This window comes from Parambassis ranga, chromosome 2 (assembly GCF_900634625.1).
Source record: "Parambassis ranga chromosome 2, fParRan2.1, whole genome shotgun sequence".
NCBI lineage: Eukaryota > Metazoa > Chordata > Actinopteri > Ambassidae > Parambassis > Parambassis ranga.
This window is the reverse complement of record NC_041023.1, coordinates 4,059,127-4,084,342: the sequence shown is the minus strand read 5'-3', so window position 1 is coordinate 4,084,342 and position 25,216 is coordinate 4,059,127. Positions and strand designations below refer to the sequence as shown.

The following is a 25,216-nucleotide window of genomic DNA, read 5'->3' as shown; positions in this document are numbered from 1 at the left end:
GGAAGAGAGCAAAGAGAACATACGTCTAAATATTTGCTGCATGTCAGCAACTTGTATTTGCAATTGAATTTTTTTTTAGAACAAAAACAAACAAACAAATAAAAATCGTACATAGATGTTGGTGCTCAGGACAGATGAAGCCTTCAGGCCATCCGACACCAGTGTGATCTCCTGAAAAACACACAGAGCAGATTCAAACTTTATTGAAAGCCTGACTTAGGTTACAGACAGCTCACCTCAACACAACCAGCTTCTATGCACAGACACTTCAGTATGGAAACTCTTTCAAATTGGCCTGTACATGAGTTATATCAGATCAGTATGACATCACATGTAACGCCCCAATAAAACAAAGCCAGGACCACTGCCGTAAACACAGCATTAGGATCAATGGAAGCACAGACGTGTGTCTCAGAGCTGCCTGTGAGCTGATTATGTTATGTATTGTATTGTTGCTTCACATTCAGTCACTTGATCTACAAACCACCATCAGATCACTGTAAAAGGAACTGGAATTTTTAATCAGGCTTGAATTGGGCAGCTACAATAACATTAATGTAGTAGTCATGTTAGCTCTAGTGTTCCTAGCAAGCAGTCTGCGTGTAAGCCTTAATCACACTCACACATCCCTCTCTTAGTGGTGACTGTGAACTGCACTTTGTACTTCAGTACCTGCTTGGCCACAGACACAGCCTGACCCATGTCCTCATCCTGTAGCTGGAACAGCATATAACTCTGTGTTTAGTATTAAACCATGGGGGTGCTTTAGTGGAATAGGGAATCTTGTCAATGTGGAAGGAATCATGAAAAACAGGATGTCAATATCTTCAAAGAAAACTTGAAGCAGCCAAAAAAACCTGGATTTTGGTTGTCAGTTTCTCTTTCATCCAAGGGGACCTTGAGAGCCTCACCAAAGAAGACCACAGGAGCCGTGCCTGAAACACACTGAAAGTGACTCAACCTTGACTATTAGAAGGAACCGACCAAACACTGATTTCACACAGACACATTCTGGAAAATTATTTTTTACATCTTGATTTATCTTCACTAATAAACATTTAAATGTGGGGGGACAGGAGCCATTACTCCACAAACAAGCCGATCATCATGGCAGTCGACAGCTTCTCTTTACTACACACACACACAAGTTAAATACTCAAGCACTGTAAAGTCAGACATAAAAGACACGATCATGTAGACACCACACATCATTAATCAACATCAATCCAAGAAGGTGAGGACATTGTTGTGCAACCACAAACCTCAGGAACTTCAGGAGAAAGGTGGAGAGAACGTCAGACTTTATCCTGATCACATCCCTGAGAAAGTAAAAAGGGACGATCTGGTGATGTTTGATCAATTTCATCCTGAAGGGGATTTTAATCCTACACACACAATGCATCCATTTCTTTTCTTCTTGATTTAAATCAAAAGTGCTGCTGTAAAAACGACTAATTGTCTAACGGCCCATCCTTCTAACGTCACCATTTGTAGCAACATGCTAATCACAAACACAATTCGTATACAGGAGCTGAACAAGCTTATACTTCATTTGGTTCATGATCAGATTACGGAGAAGGTACCAATGCTTGGTGCAGCCTAATTACACAGAGGGTCCAAGCAGAGCTGCACAGGGATTCATTCTTCACACTTTTTTTTTGCAATATGATGATTTAACCTGATGGACTTTAATATAAATAAAAAGCACTTTGACTTCTCCTGTGTTTTGTGCGGAAGCCTCACACATCCCCCGCTGCTGGAAAAGTGACTTAGATGTCGTCCTGCTGATCAGACGCATCCCAGTACCACACGTCATCAGTCCGGCTTCGCTTGTTGTTCGCTTAGTGTAACCCGTGAGTGCGTGCTGGTGTTTTCTGAGTGCTCTGGGACTGTCAGGTCACACAGCCACCATTTTGCTGGCCTCTCTGACCCCGCTGAGGTAGGCGCCTGTCACTGTCTGAGGAAAGTGTCTGTTGGTGGCCTGGTGATGAAAATCAGTAACAAAGCCGTCACAGAGGGTCTCACATATACCACACACGGAATTAGAAATATGGCTACCTCGCCGGCAAAGAACACTTTTCCCTGCACATCTTCAGCTAGGACGTCGTAGGCCTCTCCGCTGCCCCCTGTCTTCACAAAGCTGTACGACATCTGGGACCACATGTCTTTGCTCCAATGTGTGACAAAGTAATGCACTGGCTCTGGGACCTCCTGTCAGGGACAAAAAAATCAAAATCAAAAACATGTACATTCATAGGTAGTATTCAGTGTTTTCTAGAGGGGACGCTAACATGTAGCGCTACCTGCTCTTTGAAGAGTTCTCGCAGCACCTTCACACACTCATCCACCACCTCTTTGTCCTCCATGTCCCGGACAGCAGGCACAGCATCCCCGGTGATAACAGACATCAGCACGGCCTGCTTCCCCTGCAGACACACAAACACACACCACTCTCATGTTTTTCCCCATTTTTCTGGCAAGAGTAGTACGTGATGGGAAAACACAAACCTGTGGATCCATGTCATAGAAGACGCTGAACATGCCTCTCTTCTCAGGACATGGTGGGATGTGACCAAAGTAGTCTGCGCCTTGGATTTTACTGTCCCAGAATCTGTATGGAAACTGGAGAGCGATCTGCCGGCAGTTTAAAGATATTAAAGAATACATTTATTTATCTTTAAAACATGTTATATTAATGTTTGGTCATTTATCTAAGAAAATGACCTTTTCTATGACGCCAGTTCCCAGACTGTAGATTGCTTTCAGTTTCCTCTCAGGAAGCGGAGGGTTAAACTGAATGAAGTTCTTCTGAAGTAAAGTCAACGGGACTGTGATAAGGACCTGAAGGAAGAGCGGGGGTTAAATAACAACAATAAACACACTCTGTATTCTCTGATGTGTGTTATTAAGGGAAAGGTCTTGATGACATGAATACATTTTAAGCTGGATGTGTACTGTGGCCTTACCTTCTGTGCTGTCCACTGAGAGCCATTAGGAGAAGTAACTTTGACAATATCACCTGAGTAATCAACGGCATGAACCTGTTCAAACACAAAGGTTTAAAGTTTGACAGAGTGATTTATCTACAGTGTGTGAAATCCATTATTTAAATACTAACCGGGCAGTTTGTGCGGATGTCGAGGCCCTCGGCCAGTTTGTGTAGTAACACAGAGTAGCCCTTAGTGAGTAACGTGTGGTCCCCTGAGAACTGGGCAAAGAATTCATTGTGGTCCCAGGATCTTGCTGAAACCTGGAAACAAAACATGAATCTGTCAGTGCTCTCCTGTTCCACTTCCTAAATGAACCAGCAGCCTGATCAACAACCAAACCATGAATTCAGCTTTGCTGACCTGGTCTAGCGTGCTTCCACAGGCAAACTCCAGGTTGCTGACATGAAACTGAAGCACTTTGTGCTCCAGCTCACTGAACTGGATCCCGGACTCCTGGAGAAAGTTTTTCTTTACCTCCTGGACCTTTTCTGTAGAGATTAATACAAACAAAACATCACATATATTTGTGGGTTTTTTTGCTCTTATATAAGAAATACGGACAGCTCAGCACCTCCCAGCGGTGTGTCCTGGTTCTGAGACTTGTCCTTCCTCCATTCTGACACCACATCCAAGATGGCGTTAAAGTGGAAGTCCATGCGCTTGTCGATGGCGGGGTCAGTCACCTGTCCTCCCTCCTGGACGAGGTCACAGCGCTCCTCCAGCTTGTGCATCTTGATGCCCATCTGCAGCAGAGGAGAGTAAAGGTGAAGTGACGCAGTTAAGCTCGGGGGGTTTTAACTCTTTAATTCATACCTGCTCACACATCAAGGCAATGGGGTTGTTCACACAGCCGTTCACAATTTGAGCTCCTCGACCCACAGTGATGCCGAGAGACGTGTCATCCCACACCCGACCGCCAACTCTGTCCCTCGCCTCCAGCACCACCACCTGTCAATCGTGAGGAAGCGTGTAAGTGACCAGGAAACATCAGCATCAGCAGAGAGGAGGGAATGATCGTTACCTGAGTGCCAAAGTTTTGCAGCTGTCGTGCAGCAGCCAGCCCTGAAGCCCCGGCACCGACGACGATAACATCAGCCTGCATAAAAAAGAATCAGACGTAGGAGGAGCTGTAAGCCTCAACCAGAAAAAGGAACCTCACATGACAGTACCGCCACTCACAGAGCAGTATCTCTCAGGGAGCAGAGGCTGTTTCACTGCCAGAACTCCGGTGTTGATGAGGCCCTTCCTGGTCATAAAGTGAAGCACCCGGTCCATCTCCTGCACGCAGCGCACACGCACCAGCCCCCGCACAATGATGTTCTGAGCACAGGTCTGAGGGGTCAGCACCTCCTGTGGAAAAACACAAAATTTAATTCACTTTTCCCAGAACAAAACACACACACAGGTGGATGAGGTGTACCCTGCAGTTTCTGTGCCACGAGGCCAGGATGAGGTTACGCAGAGCCAGATACATGGTGGGGTCACGAGAAAATTCTGGAAACTCGTAGAGCTCATCAAGCTCCATCATGTCTGGACGCACACACAGAGCCTTGCCACACTCGTTCGGCTGGTAGAAGGGCTGAAAGTACGGGCACAGGCCTGGAACTAATGACACACACACACACCATTATTACCTCACATGGGTGTTCAGTTCAGCAGTTCTGACTCTGCTGCACTCACAGACTTACTTTGCGGCTGCACAGCTCTGCAGTGATCTGCCCTCAGCTCATTCAGAGACACGCTGCTGGGCGAGCCTGACGGACTCATCCCCACACAGTCTGGGTAGTAGGCAGCGAGGAAAGGGCTGGCTGGACTCTCTTTAAACAGCGGCGGCAAAATCAGCATTGAATGCCACCAGCTGTCTGACACCTCGGCCACTCTCTACAGGAAGGAAACAGCTCGGGGTTAAAGAGGAGACCAACAGCAGCCACGCTGCAGGCATGACTTGAGTCCAGCTTACCAAGTCCTCTGGTTGGGAGCACTGGTCGGGTCCTTCAGTCTGCAGACAAACAAACATGGCTTTACATCAAAAAGAAAATAGTAAACACCTTTTTCTATGGCTGACTTTTTTCTACTTCCTGTTTACCTTGATGTTGCCAAATTTCATTCCACAGCGGTACGTTGCCGCTAAGGACGCAGTGAGTTGGATTTCCTTTGTCAGCTGGCGCCACTTCCTACAATCCGGTTTGGTGCATTGAACCTGGAGGAAGGAACATAAAGATTACTGCATTTATAACTTGGAGAACTTAAAATAAGTCAAACTTCCTCCACGTACCCAGAATGGGAGCTGCTGATCAGCCATGAACGCTTTCAGACTGGGCTCACTCTTCCCATTACTCGTCCACACCCTCTTCCACAAAGCAAAGGTCTCGTAGCCGTCCTTGTGACTGATGTAAAGGAATAAAAGAAACGGACATTATTGAATTGTTATGAGGGAAACAGTACTGCTACACTTCCTTTACCTTCTGTAGTAGTGATCAAAACATTCGTTGCAGAAATGTTCCCCGCACGACAGATGATACCAGCGAGACGTGTATCCATTCTTAGCACACCTGAGTGGAGACAGAGGGACGGCAGGTCAGGACAACCCATCTGAAGTTTGGGTGAAGAAGAGATTATTTTTTTTTTTATTGAACTACCTTTCTGATGCGCTTGCAAAACACACAGGGTACATGGCAGAACATCCGGCCTTCTCACACTTCCTGTACTTCTTCTCAGACTGGTCATCTTCTTCCTCCGTGTCTGTAGCTTTTCTCTTGCTCTGTAATCAGAAATGGCAACTTTATTTACAGAGCGTTTACAACTGAACGCAAATCTGTTAATAAATAAAATCATCAACAAGGTCAGTTTATGGATATTTTGTAAAAACATGGACACTCGCCATGAAACTCAGAATTTAACGGGTAAAAATGATTTATAAAAAACATTTTTTATATATTAAAATCAGTATTTAGCTTTAGAATTATTGCTGAGCTAATTTTATTTTACTATACAGAAAAAACCTGAGGCAGCAGTGAGCCAGAGGACCACAGAGTCCGCACCTGTCCGGGTGGAGGGTTGTTGGTGCGCTTCACCCGGACGTTGATCTGCCTTCCAGATGAACGCGGGGTCTGTCCGTCCCCCGGTGACTCCCCGGAGCTCCTCTTCTTGGCTCTCCGAGCACCAGAGGCGTTCCCGGAGTAATCTAAACAGCAGTGACAACAACAACAACAACAACAACAACAACAACAACATGTCTCTTAATGCAGCTCAGCTCAAGTTAGGCCCTCGTTGTGACTGATGGAGCTCTCACAGGTTTACGCAGATGATTATAAGTTGACCAATGCGATGGAAACACGAGGAGAACTGATATGTAAACAGTGGAAAGGTGGCGATAAGTGTGCACAGTAGCCAGCTCTTTAAATCAGCCAAACAATGTCAGCCTGTCACTTTAGCATGCAGCAGCAGCAGATCGTTGTCAACACTGACCTGCGTCCGACAGCATGGCTGCCAGCGGAGCGTCTTTAAAACGCGGGATTTGTTCTCGTTTCTCTGACTTTCCGGGTTTATCTGTAACAACTGAATTCGTCTTCCTTATTATTGTTGTGGGAGAGAAATCAATGCGCCTCTGTTAACAGAACACCACTTCCTGTTAGCGAGAGGAAATGGGCGTTTTTTTTTTGTTCTAGATTAATTTTGACCTTCGCCGCTTTCCGTAGTGCTACACTCACTGTAGCCATAGCAACGCTGCCAGAGAGACGAATATAAACGGAGCGAAGAGGATGACGTTTGATGTTTTTAGAGAGTTTTGTGACTGAAAAAAACAACTCGAGTTCAGGTTTAGTGTCCGTTAGCGTTAGCTTGTTGTATTAGCAACATTTTAATAACGTTTAAAGCTGCGTTAGTGTGTTTGTAAACAAAACAGGAAGAAAACATTCAAATGAACCGACGATGTTTAGCTTTAGAAAGACACTGAAGTAAAAAAAAAAAGTTTTACAAATGGATTCAGGCAAACTTGTGCACAGAAGAAAGCTGGAATTTCCTGACATTAATCTGAGAGCATCACACAAGAGACAGCACACCCAGGAGGTAAACAGATATTTATTTATATTTATTTATTTCTATTTTTCACACATTTATGTCTGAATAAGCCTGATGATGAGAGGAAACAGAAGACTAGTCACTGATTTGCAGATTATATGTATAAATAAATTAAGACCGTGCTACACCAGAACATAAATGAAGTTAAATTGTGTTTGTATTGTTAAAAAAGTATAAAAAAAGAATATATTCATTATAATAAATGATTAATTGATGATAATGGTGTAGGGGTGTGCGATTTGACGATAAATGATCGTGAAGGATTTGAACGTGTCGGCGATCTACCAGAATGGACAGATCGTTTTATCGTCCATAGAGCACGTTCTATTAATTGCAGTTCTATGTTCGCGCAGACGCATACGTTTTTTCACTCGTCCAACTCTCAGTGCGCTTAATGTGAACCTGTGTGTGTGTGTGTGTGTACATCAGATGCAGACAGAGGCAACAGCTAATGACGTCACCAAAACAATAACGCAGGCATTTGATGTAGAGGCTCCATATGAGGACTCTAGTAAACGGTGGACAGAGCTGACAGCAGCAGCTCCGTTTTTCCTTAGATATGATTCCCATTAAAGTTTGATCATGTGGTCTAAATCACGTTGAACTTTAGGAGTTACTTGAGCACACTTCAGTCTGTTTAAATGACTGTTGAATAATACTTTACAGAATTACATTAGTCTTCTTTTTAACCTATTTGAAATAAAACTTTATTTTGTTCTGTAATTGTTATTTAAATTTTCATGTTTATTGAAAACTAATACTGAGTGCACGTTATCAGAGTTTACTTTTTGATCTATTGACAGTTTTTGAGATGTGACAGAGTAGGCTACCTGACGTCATTTACACAGAAACATGCAAATTAGTGTCAATGTAAAAACAAATCGTAATAAAATCGTGATTTTATCATTAAAGAATCGTGACATAAAATTTTTGCCATATCGCCCACCCCTATGATGATGTGTCTTAAAATAAGCACTATAGTTTTAACATATTTAACATTATTGGTTGGTTTGTTGGGTATAATTAGGACAACGTGTACTTTATATGTCTGACAAACTTTATAATTTAGTTTTTTATTATTATTATTTTTTCCAGTGTTAATTTGTATGCATTTAATCTGCAGTTAGACAGTTAGACTCTTTACAGGGGACAAATGACTCCCTACCACAGAGTTAAGAGTTCATTTCTCCGCAGGTCAGTGTTAAAAGTCTTGAGCTCAGTAAGGTGGTTCGTCTCCTTGAGGACCCATTGACTGTAAGTTACACTTAAATATCATCCATCATTTGTTATTTTCTTCTTCACATTATTGTAATTTTCTGTTTTCACTGAAGACCAACCTGAAGGAGAGACACCTGTTTGTCCTAAAGAAACTGCTGAAAAGAAGTCACGCTGGCTTTGTATCCTTTTTTTATCAATCTTCTTTCTAAGAAGTCCCATTTTTACACCTCCTAGTTGACACACACTGCAGCAGATTGTCGAGTTTCTTATCATAATAGTCCCCTGGTGCGTTGATGGAAATAAATTGGCTCTCATGCAACCTGAACACAAAGCCACACATTGCTCCCAGGGCTCTAATTTACCACTGACTGTCTGTCAGCATTTTCCTCTTCCAAAAATAACCTCGGGCAACTTCCTCAACTATCTTTAAAGCTCTTAAAGGAGCTGACGGGCATCGCCAGAGTGCTGAACATCTGTGCTGAGAAAGCAACAGATCACCTCGAGTATGTGCCCATTTTGTGTGAAGCAATGGAAATCTGCAGGTAAGAAAGTTCTTCAGACACATTTCACTTTCTCATGAGATGATCTGACGTCACGGTGCCGCTCTATTTGACCTCAGGCTTCCCTTTCTGAAGGAGAGAGTGTCTGATGAACGGAACTACGCTCAGGACGTCATAGAGTTCCTGTCTCATATGGGTATAAAAAAAACCTCACTATTGCACTTACATAGGAAAAGCTGTCAGGTCAAAGGCTTTTAGGGGATTTATTTTCACTTTTATTTTCACTTTTAGCAGCCAAAAATGTACTTTCCTTCATTATGGTCTGAAAAATGTCACTTTTGAGGACAGACTGCGGATTAATATGTGGCCCTTCAGGCCGGCAAAGTGACTGACAGATGTGTTTGTATTGGCAGGGTGCCTGATGAGGGTGTCAGATGCTGAGGTGAAGCAGCACATAGTTGAATCTGTGAAATCATTCTACAGCTGTGTGGCTCCCAAACAGCAGCTCGATGGTACGGACCGTCCTCCCAAGCCAAAGCCTCGGACTTTCCTCTCTAACAACCGATTTTATAGACTGTCACTAAGTGAGACGCTCTCCTGGCTTCTGTGGTGGCATGCTTGTGCTTTAGTTTGAATTTCTTCTCTTCTTTCACTCTGAGAGAGCCCATGACTGACTGTTAACATGTCATGAAAGCTTTTGTACTTACAGTAAGATTAAGAAACCTTTATTAGTCCCACAATGGGGAAATTGCATTAACACAAAAACACAAAATGGGTGTTTGTAGAGACATTCGCATCAGTGTTGGTGTTCTTTTTTCATGTCATTTCACATTCAGTTATAGTTTTGTGTTACTTAAAAGTCCTATAAATAGGCAAAATAAAGAATAAGTTGTTTATTTTGTTTATAATAATGTTGATATAATATGATGTTTTGTTGTTAGTGTCTTTTTGTCACATAAAGTAATGTACTGTTGTGTGGAATCATCTCCCTGCCCTGTTCCTGCAGGCCTCCAGCCGACCTCCCCAGGCTACAGGCTGCAGCTGCTGGAGCACAGCGACCTGGCCCAGACGCTGCTCCTCTCCATGGCCACCCTGGAGAACCAGCCAGCCATCAAGCTGCAGCTCCTGCAGACACTTCAGATCCTCTCCAGCTACTCTGGTCAGTAACTGATTTTTGAACCCTGCTGTAGAGGGGAGGAGAGCACCTGTCAGACCATGTCAATCCAGCAGATGACCTTCTTCATTAGAGAGAGTAGTCATCTCTCAAGAGCATGAATCAGTGTACATCAATCAGCGTGAATCAGATTAACAGTGATGTTAAGTGTCCTTGTGTCAATGTCAACGGGTCACTGGGTTTTTTTTAATTTTTTTAATTACCCATTACGTCTCCATGATTGCAATTCATTTTTCCAAACACAGATATGAACTGTTCGGCAATACTGCATGCACGAGGAGCAGAGACAATATGTCTCCATATGAATGAGCCGGACCCGACCGCTCAGGTGCTCCCCTGCTCCTCCAAAATCCTCTGGAACCTCCTGGAGCGTTGCAGCAAGGAGGAGGTCACCGCCCAGCTCAGCAGCATGGAGTGTGTCCTGTACGTGTCTTCCTTTAAGAAAAAACAAAATATCTGCGCCGTCATTTCTGCCAGACGTCTCAATTCCTGCTTCCTTTGTGTCTTAGATCTCTGAAGGAAGCGTTCTTCCACCAGCTGCTTAACGGATCTCAACCGTCTGACCTGCGGCTGAGAAACGATCTGCTCGTGATCACAACCCTCATCGCTGAAAATCCACAGTCTCCACTTATTGTGCGTGGTGAAAAGTGAAATAAATGGCTTCTGGTTACATCATAGTTTGTGTAACAACACATTTTTCTTTTCAGGAGAGTTTATTCGCCAAAGAGCTGATGGTGTTTGTCACTTTTCCAGAACGTAAGGCCGCACCTAGAGTTTTGTTCTGAAGTGTTGAGAAAGGCTGCAGCATTTTATGATACTGTCATTTGTGTTGCAGTGAAAAGTCAGAACCCTTTGGTCCGCAGCCTGAAGCTGACCTACAGTAACGAAGACCTGAAAATGAAAAAGATGTTGTTGAATCTGTTGGTTTTACTGTCGCAGGATTTAGCTGTGCTTCAGGTCAGTCACATGCTCAGTCTGTGTTTTGGCGACTCTTTAAATCATCTGACTGATGAGCCTGAGTTTTCCTCCCTCAGCTGTATAAGGCTGAACGAGTCATGCTGGCTCTGCTGATGCTCGTGAAGCCTCCTGCCGCCTCGTCGGAGCGGCAGTCAGGCTCAGGTCACTGGTCCCCCGTCCAGCAGGAGGAGCTGCAGCTGCAGGCGCTGGCCACGCTCGCCACCATCGCTCCACTCATGCTGGACGAGTACGTATCCTGTCAGGGAAACAACTATCTGCTGCTGCTGCTGGAGTGGTGCGTCGGCCCAGGTCAGAAAACCAAAACAGACATGCATTCTGTGTGAAGGGTCAAAGGTCACACACATCATTTTTTTACCACAGCTGACAGCTCAAAGCTTTTTATTCCTATTCTTCTATGTTTGATGTGAATCCTCCTTTCTTTCTCTCAGATTCTTACTTCGGTCAGGGCCACAGCTTCCATAGCAGCGGAGGCAGAGGCAGTAAGAAGGCTCAGCTGAGGCACTGCATCAGAGTGCTGCGGTCAGTGTCGTCACAGGGCGAAGAGTATGTGAACCAGGACATGTGTGATCAAGGAATCATCAACCAGCTCCTGGGTAACGTCGATTAAAGCCGCAGCACACCTGCTGATAAAGATAAAGAACATGTTTACCTGATTCAGTGCGTTTCTTTTTTTCAGGCGTTCTGATGCAGATGGAAGGGAATTCTGATGAAGAGGACGTGGTTACTCTGGAGATAAAGTCAGATATGCAGCTGATTCTTTCCACGCTGTGTGACATCGACATGCACAGAAAGGTCCGTTCTGCATAGATCCAAATGTGCCTGTTTTATTACATCTGTTCGGATGCTGTAATGTTGGGTTTCAGGAGCTCTTCGGGTCGGAGGGAGTTGAGATGGCTGTTCACTTCCTGAAGAAAGGTTCCAACATGTTCTACAGCGGCCTGGGACACAACAAGCTCATCCTCTCCACAGTCGACTGCGTGTGGTCAGTTAAAACACACAATGATGTCTGATACGGTCTCCATAGTTTCTGTTTTATTGCCTGGTGAGAAGAAGCCAGAAGAACAGGCTGAGAAAGCTTCTAAAATGTGTGGTTGTTCCCGTCAGGTCCTGTATCGTGGGCTGCTACACCACAGAGGATTTCTTCCTGGCTAAAGAGGGAGTGTTTCTTCTCCTCGACCTGCTCACTGTAAGTGGCTTTTTTTTCCCCAGAGTCTCTTTTCTGATGACACCAGAGTCCTCAAAGGTTAAGGCGTCTCTTTCTCAGACGAGCCCCAGATGCGTGCACGGCATCGTCCTCACCACCCTGCTGGATTTGTGTGACAACCAGAACACACCGTCTCACATCCTGAGCTGGAAGGACGGCGGCGGCCGGACGGCTCCTAGACTCCTGCTGCAGCTGTGGAGGGAGGAGGAGAGGGAGCTGGGCGTCAACCGAAACCGCTTCGGAGGGATTGCAGGTCAGTCTGAACACTGAGAGTTTTCTGCGTCCATCAGTTTTAAACTCATTAAAGCAGCAGTAACACTCTGTTAATCTGTTTTGATCTTAAAGACCCTCAGAGGTCCGTCCTGACTCATGATGAGCAGGAGGACACCCGGCACTCATTCCCTGCCAACCCGCCGAGCGCAGCAGTGCTGGAGGTCTCAGAAAACCTGCGCTCCAAGATTTACTCCATTTTCTGCAAACTTGGTAAAACACTAAACAAACAGTTTTACTTGATTCAATGTAACATAATCAATATAATTCAAGATTCACAAATATGTCAAATGATTTTTCTCTCAGGTTTTCAGGAGCTTCATGGATTATCGACACAAGATTATGTGACTCTGAGTATTGTCAAGAGATATCTGGACTTCAAGGTAGAAAGAAAAAGACTGCTGGGTAAGAAAGGCTGTGAAATATGTGTTAGAAACACACTGAGGTGTGTGTCCTGCAGGTCGGGGAGGTGTGGGACGAGATCAAAAAAGAGCTCATTCTGGACGGCGTGAGACCAATCAGCCCAGACGCGGAGGCTCTGAGCACCATGGGTCATATATGGGAGGACACGGCGAAGAAGATCCTGGAAGAGCAAAACAGCATCCTGAAGCAGCAGCAGAAGGAGGACATGAGCGAGGAGGAGCTCATGTACGCGGAGGTGATCAGTGTTTCTTCATTCTTCACACGTTTTGTTCTCATAACATGAAATAATAACTTGTTTTTTCAGATAAAGTCTCATTGGAAGCAGCAGGAGCTCAGAGCAAAGTCATGGGATGATTATGTATCCAGAACATCAAACTACCAGATCCTGAAGGTGTCAGATAAAACCACAGATCGCACGAAGAATCCATCAGATTGGTTACATTTTCCTCACAGCTGTTGCTGCTTTTCTCCACAGGAAGTGAAAGCACAGAGGGAGAAGTTCAGTGAATCATCCAGAACCACAGCAAAGCAGGAGAGGGCTAAACGTACAGAGGTACAACCACAAACACACAACATTGTTCACCACTCTCCATACATCACAGTGATGCAAACAGCAGGTCTTATTTGCACACGGTGCCAAAATCAGCTTTGAGCTATGAATGAAACCACAGCACCTCCGGGCTCTTCCTAATGTCTTGCTGTGTGTGTTTCAGCATTTCATCGGTCACGTCATGGCTGTGGAAAGCACCGACGCTCAGGGTCCTGCAGGAGTGAAGGTGATGCTGGCCAGAACTTCAACCAAGCCCGCACCGGCACCAGCATCAACAGCAGCACAGGACCCGGAATACTTCAGCACCGCGCCTGTCAAAGACTGACCAAAGATGTCGCAACACAACACAGCAAACGTCTACAATGACTTATTTCTATTTCTTGTAGATGCGCAGACATGCGGTCACTCAGCATGCACAATCAGCACCTTGTTGTCTAGTCCACCCGCTGTACTACACACACACACTACAAGTGAACACTGATGTACATACATGTGGCATAAACATGAAGCTCACTTAAAATTATGTTTATTGTTGTATTTATTTACTTATATACACATTTACAGTCCACGTTTTTACACTCAATATTAAATATAATGCTGCTGCCATGTGTCTTTGTGAATGTTGTCTCCAGCGTGCTGCGTTTATGTAACCAGCAGCATGAGAGATGCTGAACAGTCAATGTGGACACAAAGTCACATTATATAACATCAGATTAATTCCAATCTGAGGGTAAAGGAATCATTAAATACTCATCACAGTTTTCAGCAGCTCTTTCTTCACAGAGCGTCAGTTCTTTTCATACTTTCTTAAAGTGATTTCCCTTTTTGGGTTACATAAGTCACTGCAGCACATTAACACACATGTTCCTTCAAGCGTGCAACATGCTGCACTTGTCCTGCTCCTCACTCGTTACCCCTCGCCCATTTCACTGGCTGGATGACCAGATCAGCCCTGACAGGCCGGAGCTTTTTGTCCCTTCAGCTTTGTGTGAGTTTGAGTGTGGGACAGTCACGTCGTACAAAAGAGCCGGGACACACTGGAGCCTCTTCAGTGCAGCAGGCTGTTTGTTCAGGGGCTTCACATGCGGTCGGCCAGTCTGCGGCTGCTGCAGCCGTCGATGAGGGCGAGTGTGGCTACGGCTGGATCCCGGCTCTGAGAGGACGCGCCGACTCCAAACTGTGAGACAGACTCTGTTTTAACACCTCATTTATCATTCAGAAGCATGTGGTTCATGGCACACAATAAGGAAGATAGAAGCAAATGCAAAGAAGCTTTAGAGTGTTTATTGGCGAACAGCTGATCATAGGTAGAACTTTGTTTTATTGTCTGAGTAGACAGTGCATCCATAAACTTCAAAAATATCAACCTGCACTAATATTTATGAATATGTACATATACAGGGTGTATTATCTGTAATACTGATTGTAACCACTCCACCTGAAATGGAGAATTAAAGTGTCGTTCATATTAAGTTGTCCCAGAATGAGTCAGAAAGACCATCACAGGAACATTAGTGGCATCCTTATGTTTCACATTCATCACATCTGTTTCCAGCTGTTTCAGAGGAGGCAGCTCTTCACATACCATGAACTTTCAAAGTTTTAATGAAAGCTCTTGTTGGAGCAGTGATGTTTGTTTTCCCCTCTTGCAGGAAGCTCCTCCAGCAGCAGAAATGATCATCAGACTGGGAAGACTGACCCCAGGATACTTCCGTCTCCTCCAGGCTAGTGTCTGTTTGATAAATAAAACAGTTTAGTGATGTCACCATGTCCATGTGTACCTTATGTAGACACGATGAAGGTACAAGGTACAAAATATCACAAAGGTTCCTGCAGAGTCACTCAAAGAGTTAAACTGTGCATGCATGAAACAGGAGGCATGTGTTATCAATCACCCCTTGTGCTCTGACCTCCACTTCTTATTGTCTCCAAAGTGACAAGAAATAACCAGAGTAAATATATTAAAACAGGAACATGTAAATTAATATTTCATCACAGGAGGGTTATATTATGTAACCTGTTCTGGCTCCACCTCTCACTAAATATTTTATTTTGTATTTATCTCTAAAGGAAAGGTGACTGATGACTAAAAGGATCCACGTTGGACAGTTTGTTTACCTCTGTCTGTCCTGTGTGCAGAGGCAGGTGTCAGGTGAGGTCCGCATGCAGCCGCAGAGCAGCCTCATCGAGCCCATCGCCATGACGATGGCCACAGTGGGGATGGGAGTGTCTCTGTACAGCGCCAGGCAGATGTCAGAGAAGGTGAAACGGCCCCACGTCTGAGAGGCCAACGCTGAAGGTCTCATGTGTGTTTGTGAACGTCAGAGAAGGTTTGTGACGGAGAAGGCAGCGTGTGTACGTGTGTGTAAAAGGAAAATGTTAAGTCGATCAGTTTGTGATAACTTGTTTATATCGACAGTTGTTTTTAAGGCATTAATAGTTCCTGCAGCAAAACAACCGAAAACATAAAGCACATCTGTCACATTTTCATGTATGTATTCATATAAACCACAGCTTGTTCCTTTAAATATGTAAACTCAGTCATTGTTGTAGCTTTTTATCACCTTTGATGTTCACATTCACTCCCTTTAGCTATTTGTTTACATAGAAAACAAATGTTTTTACCAGGGCACCTTCACTTTGCTAAATTACAACTTGAATTTCATGTTAGAAAATAATTCCAGCTCAAAATGTTGACTTGTTTTTAATTTGTTAAATATTGATTCTCACTAAATAAACATGTTTCCAGTATGAGTGTGCAGACCCAGACATGCAGCGCCGGCTCTCAGGCTTTATCACGGTGAGAGTCGCTGTCTGTCTGCAGTGAGTGATGTGATTTTCACTGTGCGGCTCTCCGGCATGAATGAGATTCCATGAATGAATGAATGAACGGATGGATGAACGACATTCCATATCCTCCGCTGTCTCTAATCAGTTGGTTTAAACAGGCCAGGCTCTGAACAGGAGGTGACGACCTCCCATAAATTCTAAAATGTGTTGTAGCTGGCAGTTTATATAAGACATTAACCCCTTCCTGCTGTGTTGACACAGGTGCAAATCAGAATGTAAAGAATGTAAAGTTCCATGTGACCATCAAAGAATTATTAAAAGGCATTTTATATTCCGTAGTTATCTATTAATCATCTGATTATGTGGCAGCAGCAGAGTGATGATTTGAGTACATTTGACTAGGAAGAAATAAGCCTCATGTAAATATACACATACATTATTATTAGGGCCTGAGCACCGAACCCTAGGGATTATTATTGTTAGAAAAATTCATTCGCCCGAAAAATGTTTAAATTTGCTAACTTTTTAAACGCACATGGGAAAATGGCTCTATAGCGCCCCCTAACCCGTAGCCCCTCTGGCCAGTTGGACACAGGCTCATGAAATTTGGCACACATATGTATCACCCCAAGACGCACAAAAAAGTCTCTTGGACCACCCCTCCAAACCCAACAGGAAGTCTGCCATTTTGAATTGTGTGGCCATTTTTGGCGATTTTTGACCCTTCTACAAAACATTTCACGCCTCGCATGCTTCATCCAATCAAGCTGAAATTCACTGTGTCCACTCAAGCACCATAGGGTATAGAGGCATTCCAAAATTCTTTCAAAAGTATGACGGTGTGGCCGGGGCGTGGCCTCAAAGTTTGTCGATTTCACAGGAAAGTTGCTATAACTTCTACAACACAACTTGTACTTAGCTACACACAAAAACATAATCAAACCTAATGTTTTGCCTACTATCCTCATATCCTAATACTAATTCTAATGTAAAAAAAAAAATCCTTTGATTAGGCCTGAAGTGTAGGAAGGAAGGAAAATGTTAATCTTTTTTTATATTAGTTTGTAGAAGTGGACACCAAAGTGTCATAAATTGTGCCATATGTACCAAAATGATGGCCTGGTAAAGAGGGGGAAATTACCAAAATGAGAAGAAATCCAAATCCATAATCAAATCATCATCAATACAACAATAATCAGTCTGTGACTGCCACCTACAGGCTACACAAAAGTGCATGGAAGCATACACACGTGGACAAAATTGTTGGTACCCCTCTTTTAAGGAAAGAAAAACCCACAATGGTCACAAAAACAAGCTGTAACTGACAAAAGTAATAAATAAAAATTAACTGAAAATTAACCAAGGTAAATCAGACACTGCTTGTGAGTTGTTGTTCAACATAATCATTTTAAAAAACAGACTACTGAAACAGGTCTGGACAAAAATGATGGTACCCAAGAAAAGATTGAAAATAGTTTGACCACAGGGACATGTTAAACTAAGGCGTGTCCTCTAATTAGTATCACAGGTGTCTTCAAACTTGTAATCAGTCAGTCTGCCTATTTAAAGGGTGACAAGTAGTCCCTGTGCTGTTTGGTGACATAGTGTGTCTGCTTGGAGATGGGCTATAAGACCATCTCCAAGCAGCTTGATGTTCCTGTGACTACAGTTGCACATATTATTCAGAAGTTTAAGGTCCATGGGACTGTAGCCAGCCTCCCTGGATGTGGCTGAAAGAGGAATGGTAACTAAAGAGCCCAGAACCACTTCCAAAGACATTATAGGATGAAGCGGGACGTGAAGGCTATAGGATAATGACCTAAAACACACAGCTAAAAGCACCCAATAATGGCCAAGAGCAAAACATTGGACTGTTCTGAAGTGGCCTTCTATGAGCCCTGATCTAAACTGAACCTATTGAACATCTGTAGAAGGAGCTGAAACATGCCATCTGGAGAAGGCACCCTTCAAACCTGAGACAATTGGAGCAGTTTGCTCATGAAGAATGAGCCAAAATACCTGTTGCCAGGTGCAGAAGTGTCATTGACAGTAACAGGAATCATTTGATTGCAGTGATTGCCTCAAAAGGTTGTGCAACAAAATATTAAGTTAAGGGTATCATCATTTTTGTCCAGGCCTGTTTCATTAGTTTGTTTTTTTTTAAATGATTATGTTGAACAACAATTCAAAAGCAACGTCTGATTTACCTTGGTTATTTTCAGTACATTTTTATTTATCGTTACTTTTTTCAGTTTCAAGTTATTTTTGTGACCATTGTGGGTTTTTTTTCTCCTTAAAAGAGGGGTACCAACAATTTTGTCCACGTGTGTACTTACTTATTACTCATACAAGCTTCATTTAGTTGGCTTGAAACAAAAACACAATAATGAACACATGTGAGCAAACAAAGTGTTATGTTTTGGAAGTGGTACAATGTTCAACCACCCACAGGGTTATGCAATACGTGCACGATCACATTAAATCCTATTGCCTGAATAATCTGCCATGTGAAAAATTAAGATTACTCAAGGAAAGTTTATTGTAGTGCAACTAATACTTGTACAGAAATTCTGTTATTCTGCCAGGCGGCCATTTTGGTCCGCCGGCCAGCAGATGTCGCTCCGCCTCACGCTGTTATAGGACAGAGAAGAAGAGTGAGAACCTCTCCCTGATGCATGTGAGTTGACACGTTTGAGGACAGAAAGCAGCAGCAGACCTTTATCAACACTTTCCAGCGTTAAAGCGTCTCAGATTCTTCCTGCTCAAAGTTTGTTTACACCACATATTACCGGCTCTTCTTCTTCTTCTTCGTCTTCGTCCTAACTATGCATAACTCTAACATACCTGGAGTGTTTGTGTGTAAAAGTGCGCGCTTCTCCTCGGCGCACCGCGCTGGCTTCCCGTCCTATCCTCATCCTGATCTTCATGAGCTGTAGAGCTGAGCAGCACCGCCGCACCAGCTGAAAATGGCTGTGCTCCGTCCCGCCCGGAGGAGCTCCGCTCCGCTGCTGACCGGCGTCATGTGCGCTTTACTGCTCCTCTTCCTCCCTGCTGCCTCCGCGAGTCGTGATTTTGCTCCAGCGGACAACGAGACGTGGAGAAATCCAGCCCGATCCACGCAGGAGGAGGTTCCCCACCACCAAACTAACTCCACGGCTCACAAGAAGGCTTTCCCCGTCCTGTCCTTCAACTACGAGCACGTCAGGAAGCCGTTCGAGATCTCTCTGTGGATCCTCCTGGCTCTGCTCATGAAACTCGGTGAGTTTGGTTTCATGACACACACACACACACACACACACACACACACACCTGCTGCAGCCTCCGATTAAAGCATCAGGTGTGCACCACTCAGAAAGACATTGATCTGTCATCCATCTATAAAAGATCAATAGTGCTTATTAAACCTTAAATTACAGAATCAATGCATTCTTTAAATGATTGATGGGTTGTTGTTATTCTGTGTAGAACATTGCGCGTGGTCCAGGCTGCTGTGTGTGAGCTCTGAACATGACTCCTTTCAGCTGATGGAGTTTCCACAGAGTTATTTTTAGGAGCAGCGTGTGGGTGGAGGGTTGGAGTTTGATATTGAGACTCATTGAAGGCATGGAATGAATCTCTGTGGAGATTAATCACATGCTGTGACCTTCAGCTCTGACACAGCTGCCCTCCTCTTCCTCCTCTTTCTCCTCTGTGCTTTACTACATGGAGTATTTCTACCAACAGCCCTGCTGTGGACACGAAAGTTAAAAAGTCTGTCAAACAGTTTGAACTGATTAAATGGTTTAATTAATAAGTATATATCAAAGGTTTATTCTTCAGTGTTTGATTTCTTCCTCTGTGAATCTGTTGACTTGTTTACTTTATTTCTTCTTCAGTTAAACCACTGATACAGATGTGCTGTGACTGTTTGTTTGTATCGTCCACCATGTTGGATGTCTGAACACGCTGCCTCTGATTGGCTGCAGGAGCCCTTCCTGCGGCCGTCCATTGGCTGAGTGAGCTTATCGAGGCTCTCTGGCATCTTATCTTGTCCGTCCAGCTGTTGTCTCCAATAGCCGGTCCCACTTCCTGTCCTAATGCACTGCACGATAACAAAGATGTCAGTGTGCAGAGTCAGAGAGGGAGGAGCGGGAGGGCAGCTTCACACAAGGCTGCAGAAAACACAGCAGCCTGGACCTCCGTCACATGACGGAGAGGCCCCATGTCCCACATGAGCTCAGACAAACTGTGTGTCTCTGTGGTGTCAGACATCAGCCCCTCATCAGTGTTAGCTTAGCTTTAACATGTCAACAATGTGAGTTAATGTGAGTTTAGTAACAAAATGAAGAGATTCTGGTTTAAAAACAGATTAAATACAAGACATTTAGTAATTATTTAAATAATATTATATAAATAATATATTTAAATAAAATGTAATGCATTTGTGCATTTAAAGGGTCCCTTAGTTTGGCTGTGAAGTGATTCAAACGAAAATGGCCATAAGTAGCTTTTTAACCTGCTTGTTGTGGTTGAATAAATATCTTAAGACACAAATTCCATTTAATTTAATCAGATTTTTATCAAGAAAATCAATAAATCAGATGTTTTAGAAGCTAAACACCAACATTACCACATTAAAAAAATTAAAGTAAAATAAGATTGAGTAAAACTTTGATGTTGTCCTGATTGACTCTCGGTCCTCTCTTCAGCCTTTCACATCATTCCCAGAGTGTCGCATGTGGTCCCGGAGAGCTGCCTGCTGATCGTGGTCGGCCTGCTGGTGGGCGGCATCATCAAGGCCGTGGATGAGAAGGCCCCCGTCTTTGACTCGAAGCTCTTCTTCTTCTACCTGCTGCCTCCCATCATCCTCGATGCCGGCTACTTCCTGCCCATCCGGCCCTTCACAGAGAACATGGGCACCATCCTGATGTTCGCGGTGGTGGGCACACTGTGGAACGCCTTCTTCATCGGAGGGACGGTTTACGGTATCTGTCAGATCGAGGCAGCCCAGCTGGGCAGTGTGGACCTGCTGTCCTGCCTGCTGTTCGGCTCCATCATCTCGGCGGTGGACCCCGTGTCTGTCCTGTCCCTATTCGAGGAGATCCACATCAATGAGCTGCTGCACATCCTTGTGTTCGGAGAGTCGCTTCTTAACGACGCCGTCACTGTGGTGAGACAGATGTACTCGTGTCCGTCTATCAGGTCGTCCAATCAAAGCAGACAAAGGGTTAAAGACCTCCTTTCCTCTGTGCAGGTTCTGTATCACCTCTTGAAGGAGTTCTCCCACGCAGGGAGTGTGACCGTCGTAGATGCCGTCCTCGGCGTGGTCTGCTTCTTCGTGGTGTCACTGGGGGGCGTCCTGGTCGGCATCATTTACGGCGTCCTGGGAGCCTTCACGTCCCGCTTCACCTCGCACTCCCGCGTCATCGAGCCGCTGTTTGTCTTCCTCTACAGCTACATGGCTTACCTCTCAGCAGAGGTCTTCCATCTGTCAGGGATCATGTCGTAAGTCGATGAGCACGAGGAGGGAGGGCAGCTGATCTGTAGTGACCTCAGGTGGCCGTTTGAGGAACTGCAGACCGAACTTTGTGCTTTAAATGCAACAAAATTGTCTCTTTCTCACGCAGTTTGATCGCATGCGGCGTGATTATGCGGCCGTATGTGGAGGCCAACATCTCCCACAAGTCCTACACCACCATCAAGTACTTCCTGAAGATGTGGAGCAGCGTGAGTGAGACGCTCATGTTCATCTTCCTCGGGGTGGCCACGGTGGAAGGTCCGCACGAATGGAACTGGACCTTCGTCATCTTCACGGTGTTCATCTGTCTGGTGTCCAGAGTCCTCGGTCAGTGAACATACCTTAAACCTCATAATGTCCCGTAAAACACAGCTGATGTTTGTTCTCTGTGTGTTTCAGGAGTTGTTGGGCTCACGGCCATCATCAATAAATTCCGTATCGTTAAACTGAGCAAAAAGGACCAGTTCATCGTGGCCTACGGTGGCCTACGAGGCGCCATCGCCTTCTCGCTGGGGTTCCTGTTGACTGACAACGAGATGAAGAATTTGTTCCTCACCGCCATCATCACCGTCATCTTCTTCACCGTCTTTGTCCAAGTGAGAACAGTATTCGTATTTTATGTGTTTATATGTACATTAACAGTAAATAGATCCTTTAAAGGATCTGACGGATGTGGTTAACCGCTAACCCCAAGGTTGGCGGTTCGATCCCACCTTGGCCGCACGCCAACACGTCCCTGATGTTTACTAAGAAGTCAACCTTAACTGGTTGTTATGCTCTGTGTTTGGTGATCTGTGATCTGTGCTGACCTCTAGTGGCGTAGAGGAGTCTGTGTTTTGTGTTTTTTTGTGTCGGAGTGAATTTGTGTTTGTCTTCAGGGGATGACCATCAAGCCTCTGGTGGAGCTCCTGGCTGTGAAGAGGAAGAAGGAGAGCAAAGGATCCATTAATGAGGAGATTCACACACAGGTGACATTTTAACCTGAGATATTTCATCATTTAAATATGAATAAATCAGCTCCTTCTACATGCTCATTCTGCCTCCAGTTTCTGGATCATCTCCTGACGGGGATTGAAGGTATCTGTGGTCACTATGGACACCATCACTGGAAGGACAAGTAGGATTTCCTTTATGATCTCCCTCATCAGGAGGACGACCTGCTCAAAAACTGAACACACACACACACTTTTATTTCTGCCTCTCTTTCCAGGCTGAATCGCTTCAACAAGTCTTACCTGAAGAAGTGGCTGATCTCGGGCAACCGCTCCACCGAGCCGCAGCTCATCTCCTTCTACAACAAGATGGAGATGAAACAGGCCATGATGCTGGTGGAGAGCGGGAGCGCCGCCAAGCTGCCCAGAGTCAGCTCGACCGCCTCCATGCAGTAAGAGAGCAGACTGTCCACATGTGGCGCTATGCTAGCAGGCTGCACGGCGTCATGTGAATGTGTGTGTCTCCCTTCAGGAACATCCAGCCAAAAGAGCAGCCCAGGCGGCGGGCGATGCCGAGCATCTCCAAGAGTCGTGAGCAGGAGATCAGGAAGATGTTGCGAGCCAACCTGCAGAACACCAAGCAGAGGGTGAGCGCAGCCTGCATGTGTTGAAATGATGATGTAGAACAGATCGGTGTTTGAGGCCTGGAGGGAGTTAATCCTTTCACGTGTTTTGTGACGCTGCCCTCCTCAGCTCCGCTCGTACAGCAGACACGACCTTATGATCGACCCGCTCGAGGACAACGTGAGCGAGGTTCGCTTCAGGAAGCAGAGGGTGGAGATGGAGAGAAGGGTGAGTTTAAGTCTGGCTCTGAGGACCCGTGTACTGCCTGAAATTCTGTCTGACGGTCCTGTCTCACTGACAGATGAGTCACTACCTCACAGTCCCTGCAAAACGCCAGGAGATGCCGTCCGTGAGGAAAGTCTGGTTTGGTCCAGGTCAGTTAAAAACAATATTTTTATCATTTTTACCAGCATCCAATCAGGTTTATAGCTTTTTTTTAATTATTATTTTTATTTATTTTAATTATACACTCATGCAATAATGAATGAAGAGTCCCCGCTTTGTCCTGCAGAGCAGCAGGTTTTCACCTATGATGACAGTGAAAGCCCCGGACGCCCCGCTGCCCCGGCTCGCCGCGGCCCTCCTGACGCCATCAGCCTGCTGACCGAGTCGCCTCAGAGGACCAACCAGAGAGGCGGCACACAGGCAGCCAACGGCGGCGCCACGGCAAAGGCCGGAGAGCAGGAGGAGCAGGAGGAGCAGCTGAAGCTGTCACGCTTCCTTAGTGACCCCGGTCCAAACAAAGAACAGGAGGAGGAGGAGCAGGAGGAATGATGAAGCACAGTATACTTGAAAACTGAAGAGGAGCGCTCCTTTCTCACACAGAATCCGTTGAGCGCAGCGCAGGGTGGAGGAGCTGCAGCAAAGCTCCATTATTTATCATTTAAAGTGTTTTTGATAAGTAGGCTACTTTTCTGAATCTTTGGAGGATTTGTTTGTTTGTTTTTTTTCCTTTTTTGAATCATGTAACAGTAGTATTACCAGTATGCAGTATTACCAAAGCATTTACGTTTACATTACCAGAGGAGCCAGAGCACTTGTTCTCACAACCCTGAAGCATCACACGGGTGGAGTTTGTCCACTCAAAGCACCGAAACACTATGAAGTAAAGCCGCCTTATTATTAATCATATTGATATAGCAGTTGGTGTGATTATGCAGTATGTGGGCAGAGACATTGTAAGGAAATGTTAGCAGTTAGCTTTAAGCCATGCTACCAGTGTGCATCATGAATTGTTTTTTCACACATTCGTGGCGCTCACAGGATCAATCCTGTTAATTTGAATGCTTTAATCTTTTTCTTCAGCGCCACCATGAGGTGGCACATATACTAACTGTTTGATAGATTGTCATGAAGTTTAGCAGAGATGCTGTGCTATCATCAGTTTAACTGAAAACATTCCCGTCACAGCCTCAGCTGTACATTGTGTTTACTGATTTTTATCAAACGTTAGCATGCTAGCACGCCAAAGTAAGATTTGACATGGCCAACAGTATGCTTGCTCAACGTCAGCATGTTAGCATTGTGAGTGAGTATGTTAGTTTAACCTATTGTGACACCATTAAAAAAAAATAACAGGGAGTTAAAAGTCCCCAACATGCTAACTAGCAACATGTCGCACGCTAACCAGTGCCGGTAGCTTGGTGATGTTAGCAATTAGCTCCACCAAAGCCTCACAAATATACTAGCTTGGCTGTAAATGTTTATTTAAATGTTAATTCTTAAATTCTTTAAGAAAATATCAAAATTTGTTTTTTAAAGAGAACCATATCGGCCTGAATAAGTCCTACATCAGTTGGGGTACACAGGAAGTAGCTACAAAATGCTAAAAATGTTTGACCGAGGTCTGTGAACGATTTGTCTTTACTGTGTGATGCTGCATGACCGACCAGTGTTTCCTCAGGGACTGCAGCAGACCGCCTGCAGCTGGACAGTTGTGTGTTTTTTTTTGTTTTCTTTTTGTCCAAAACATTCTCCACTGTGTGT

The 25,216-nt window shown here is 44.7% G+C and overlaps 3 protein-coding genes and 1 long non-coding RNA gene across 5 annotated transcripts; 2 read left to right on the top strand and 2 right to left on the bottom strand.

The window, feature by feature from the left end:
* Positions 1 to 1,019: 1,019 nt before the first annotated feature.
* On the bottom strand, positions 1,020 to 6,626 carry kdm1b (lysine demethylase 1B). 2 transcript variants are annotated; one of them, XM_028400640.1, is made up of 21 exons: positions 6,459 to 6,626; positions 5,993 to 6,174; positions 5,630 to 5,751; positions 5,453 to 5,542; positions 5,266 to 5,377; positions 5,077 to 5,190; positions 4,951 to 4,989; positions 4,679 to 4,871; positions 4,411 to 4,595; positions 4,170 to 4,340; positions 4,012 to 4,086; positions 3,804 to 3,938; positions 3,562 to 3,733; positions 3,351 to 3,478; positions 3,119 to 3,250; positions 2,967 to 3,041; positions 2,725 to 2,841; positions 2,509 to 2,634; positions 2,304 to 2,426; positions 2,059 to 2,211; positions 1,020 to 1,981 (listed from the first exon to the last, which is right to left on the bottom strand). In XM_028400640.1, the coding sequence occupies exons 1-21, from the start codon at positions 6,472 to 6,474 to the stop codon at positions 1,898 to 1,900; spliced, it is 2,544 nt and encodes an 847-aa protein (XP_028256441.1). In that variant the 5' UTR covers positions 6,475 to 6,626; the 3' UTR covers positions 1,020 to 1,897. The 2 variants fall into 2 exon arrangements, with proteins under 2 accessions (XP_028256441.1, XP_028256442.1); XM_028400641.1 differs by having other exon boundaries at positions 6,032 to 6,174.
* Positions 6,627 to 6,757: 131 nt separating this feature from the next.
* LOC114431911 (cilia- and flagella-associated protein 69-like) lies at positions 6,758 to 13,796 on the top strand. Its single transcript, XM_028399589.1, has 23 exons — positions 6,758 to 7,058; positions 8,265 to 8,324; positions 8,402 to 8,467; positions 8,721 to 8,830; positions 8,908 to 8,984; positions 9,202 to 9,372; positions 9,795 to 9,947; positions 10,208 to 10,385; positions 10,472 to 10,595; positions 10,670 to 10,718; positions 10,798 to 10,919; positions 10,997 to 11,228; positions 11,369 to 11,533; positions 11,617 to 11,732; positions 11,804 to 11,922; positions 12,045 to 12,126; positions 12,205 to 12,397; positions 12,490 to 12,627; positions 12,721 to 12,797; positions 12,875 to 13,072; positions 13,142 to 13,228; positions 13,313 to 13,390; positions 13,551 to 13,796. The coding sequence occupies exons 1-23, from the start codon at positions 6,969 to 6,971 to the stop codon at positions 13,710 to 13,712; spliced, it is 2,847 nt and encodes a 948-aa protein (XP_028255390.1). The 5' UTR covers positions 6,758 to 6,968; the 3' UTR covers positions 13,713 to 13,796.
* A 101-nt stretch (positions 13,797 to 13,897) lies between these two features.
* LOC114428415 (uncharacterized) lies at positions 13,898 to 19,160 on the bottom strand. Its single transcript, XR_003669582.1, has 2 exons — positions 19,022 to 19,160; positions 13,898 to 14,564 (listed from the first exon to the last, which is right to left on the bottom strand). It is a non-coding gene; the product is annotated as an uncharacterized LOC114428415 (long non-coding RNA).
* On the top strand, positions 18,814 to 24,805 carry LOC114428409 (Na(+)/H(+) exchanger beta-like). The gene is made up of 12 exons (XM_028396784.1): positions 18,814 to 19,435; positions 20,866 to 21,326; positions 21,411 to 21,661; positions 21,784 to 22,001; positions 22,074 to 22,270; positions 22,553 to 22,642; positions 22,721 to 22,791; positions 22,885 to 23,058; positions 23,139 to 23,253; positions 23,360 to 23,458; positions 23,532 to 23,604; positions 23,742 to 24,805. The coding sequence occupies exons 1-12, from the start codon at positions 19,144 to 19,146 to the stop codon at positions 24,002 to 24,004; spliced, it is 2,304 nt and encodes a 767-aa protein (XP_028252585.1). The 5' UTR covers positions 18,814 to 19,143; the 3' UTR covers positions 24,005 to 24,805.
* Positions 24,806 to 25,216: the final 411 nt, after the last annotated feature.

Excerpts from the sequence above, each read along its gene's own strand:
- LOC114431911 (XM_028399589.1), top strand. The coding sequence starts at position 6,969 with ATGGATTCAGGCAAACTTGTGCACAGAAGAAAGCTGGAATTTCCTGAC. Across the intron at positions 8,985-9,201 it reads AGAGTTCCTGTCTCATATGG|GGTGCCTGATGAGGGTGTCA; the intron begins GTATAAAAAAAA and ends TTGTATTGGCAG. Across the intron at positions 10,920-10,996 it reads AGGATTTAGCTGTGCTTCAG|CTGTATAAGGCTGAACGAGT; the intron begins GTCAGTCACATG and ends TTCCTCCCTCAG.
- LOC114428409 (XM_028396784.1), top strand. The coding sequence starts at position 19,144 with ATGGCTGTGCTCCGTCCCGCCCGGAGGAGCTCCGCTCCGCTGCTGACC. Across the intron at positions 21,662-21,783 it reads CATCTGTCAGGGATCATGTC|TTTGATCGCATGCGGCGTGA; the intron begins GTAAGTCGATGA and ends TTTCTCACGCAG. Across the intron at positions 22,271-22,552 it reads TCTTCACCGTCTTTGTCCAA|GGGATGACCATCAAGCCTCT; the intron begins GTGAGAACAGTA and ends GTTTGTCTTCAG.
- kdm1b (XM_028400640.1), bottom strand. Across the intron at positions 4,872-4,950 it reads GCTCCCAACCAGAGGACTTG|AGAGTGGCCGAGGTGTCAGA; the intron begins GTAAGCTGGACT and ends TCCTTCCTGTAG. Across the intron at positions 4,596-4,678 it reads CAGAGCTGTGCAGCCGCAAA|TTCCAGGCCTGTGCCCGTAC; the intron begins GTAAGTCTGTGA and ends GTGTGTCATTAG.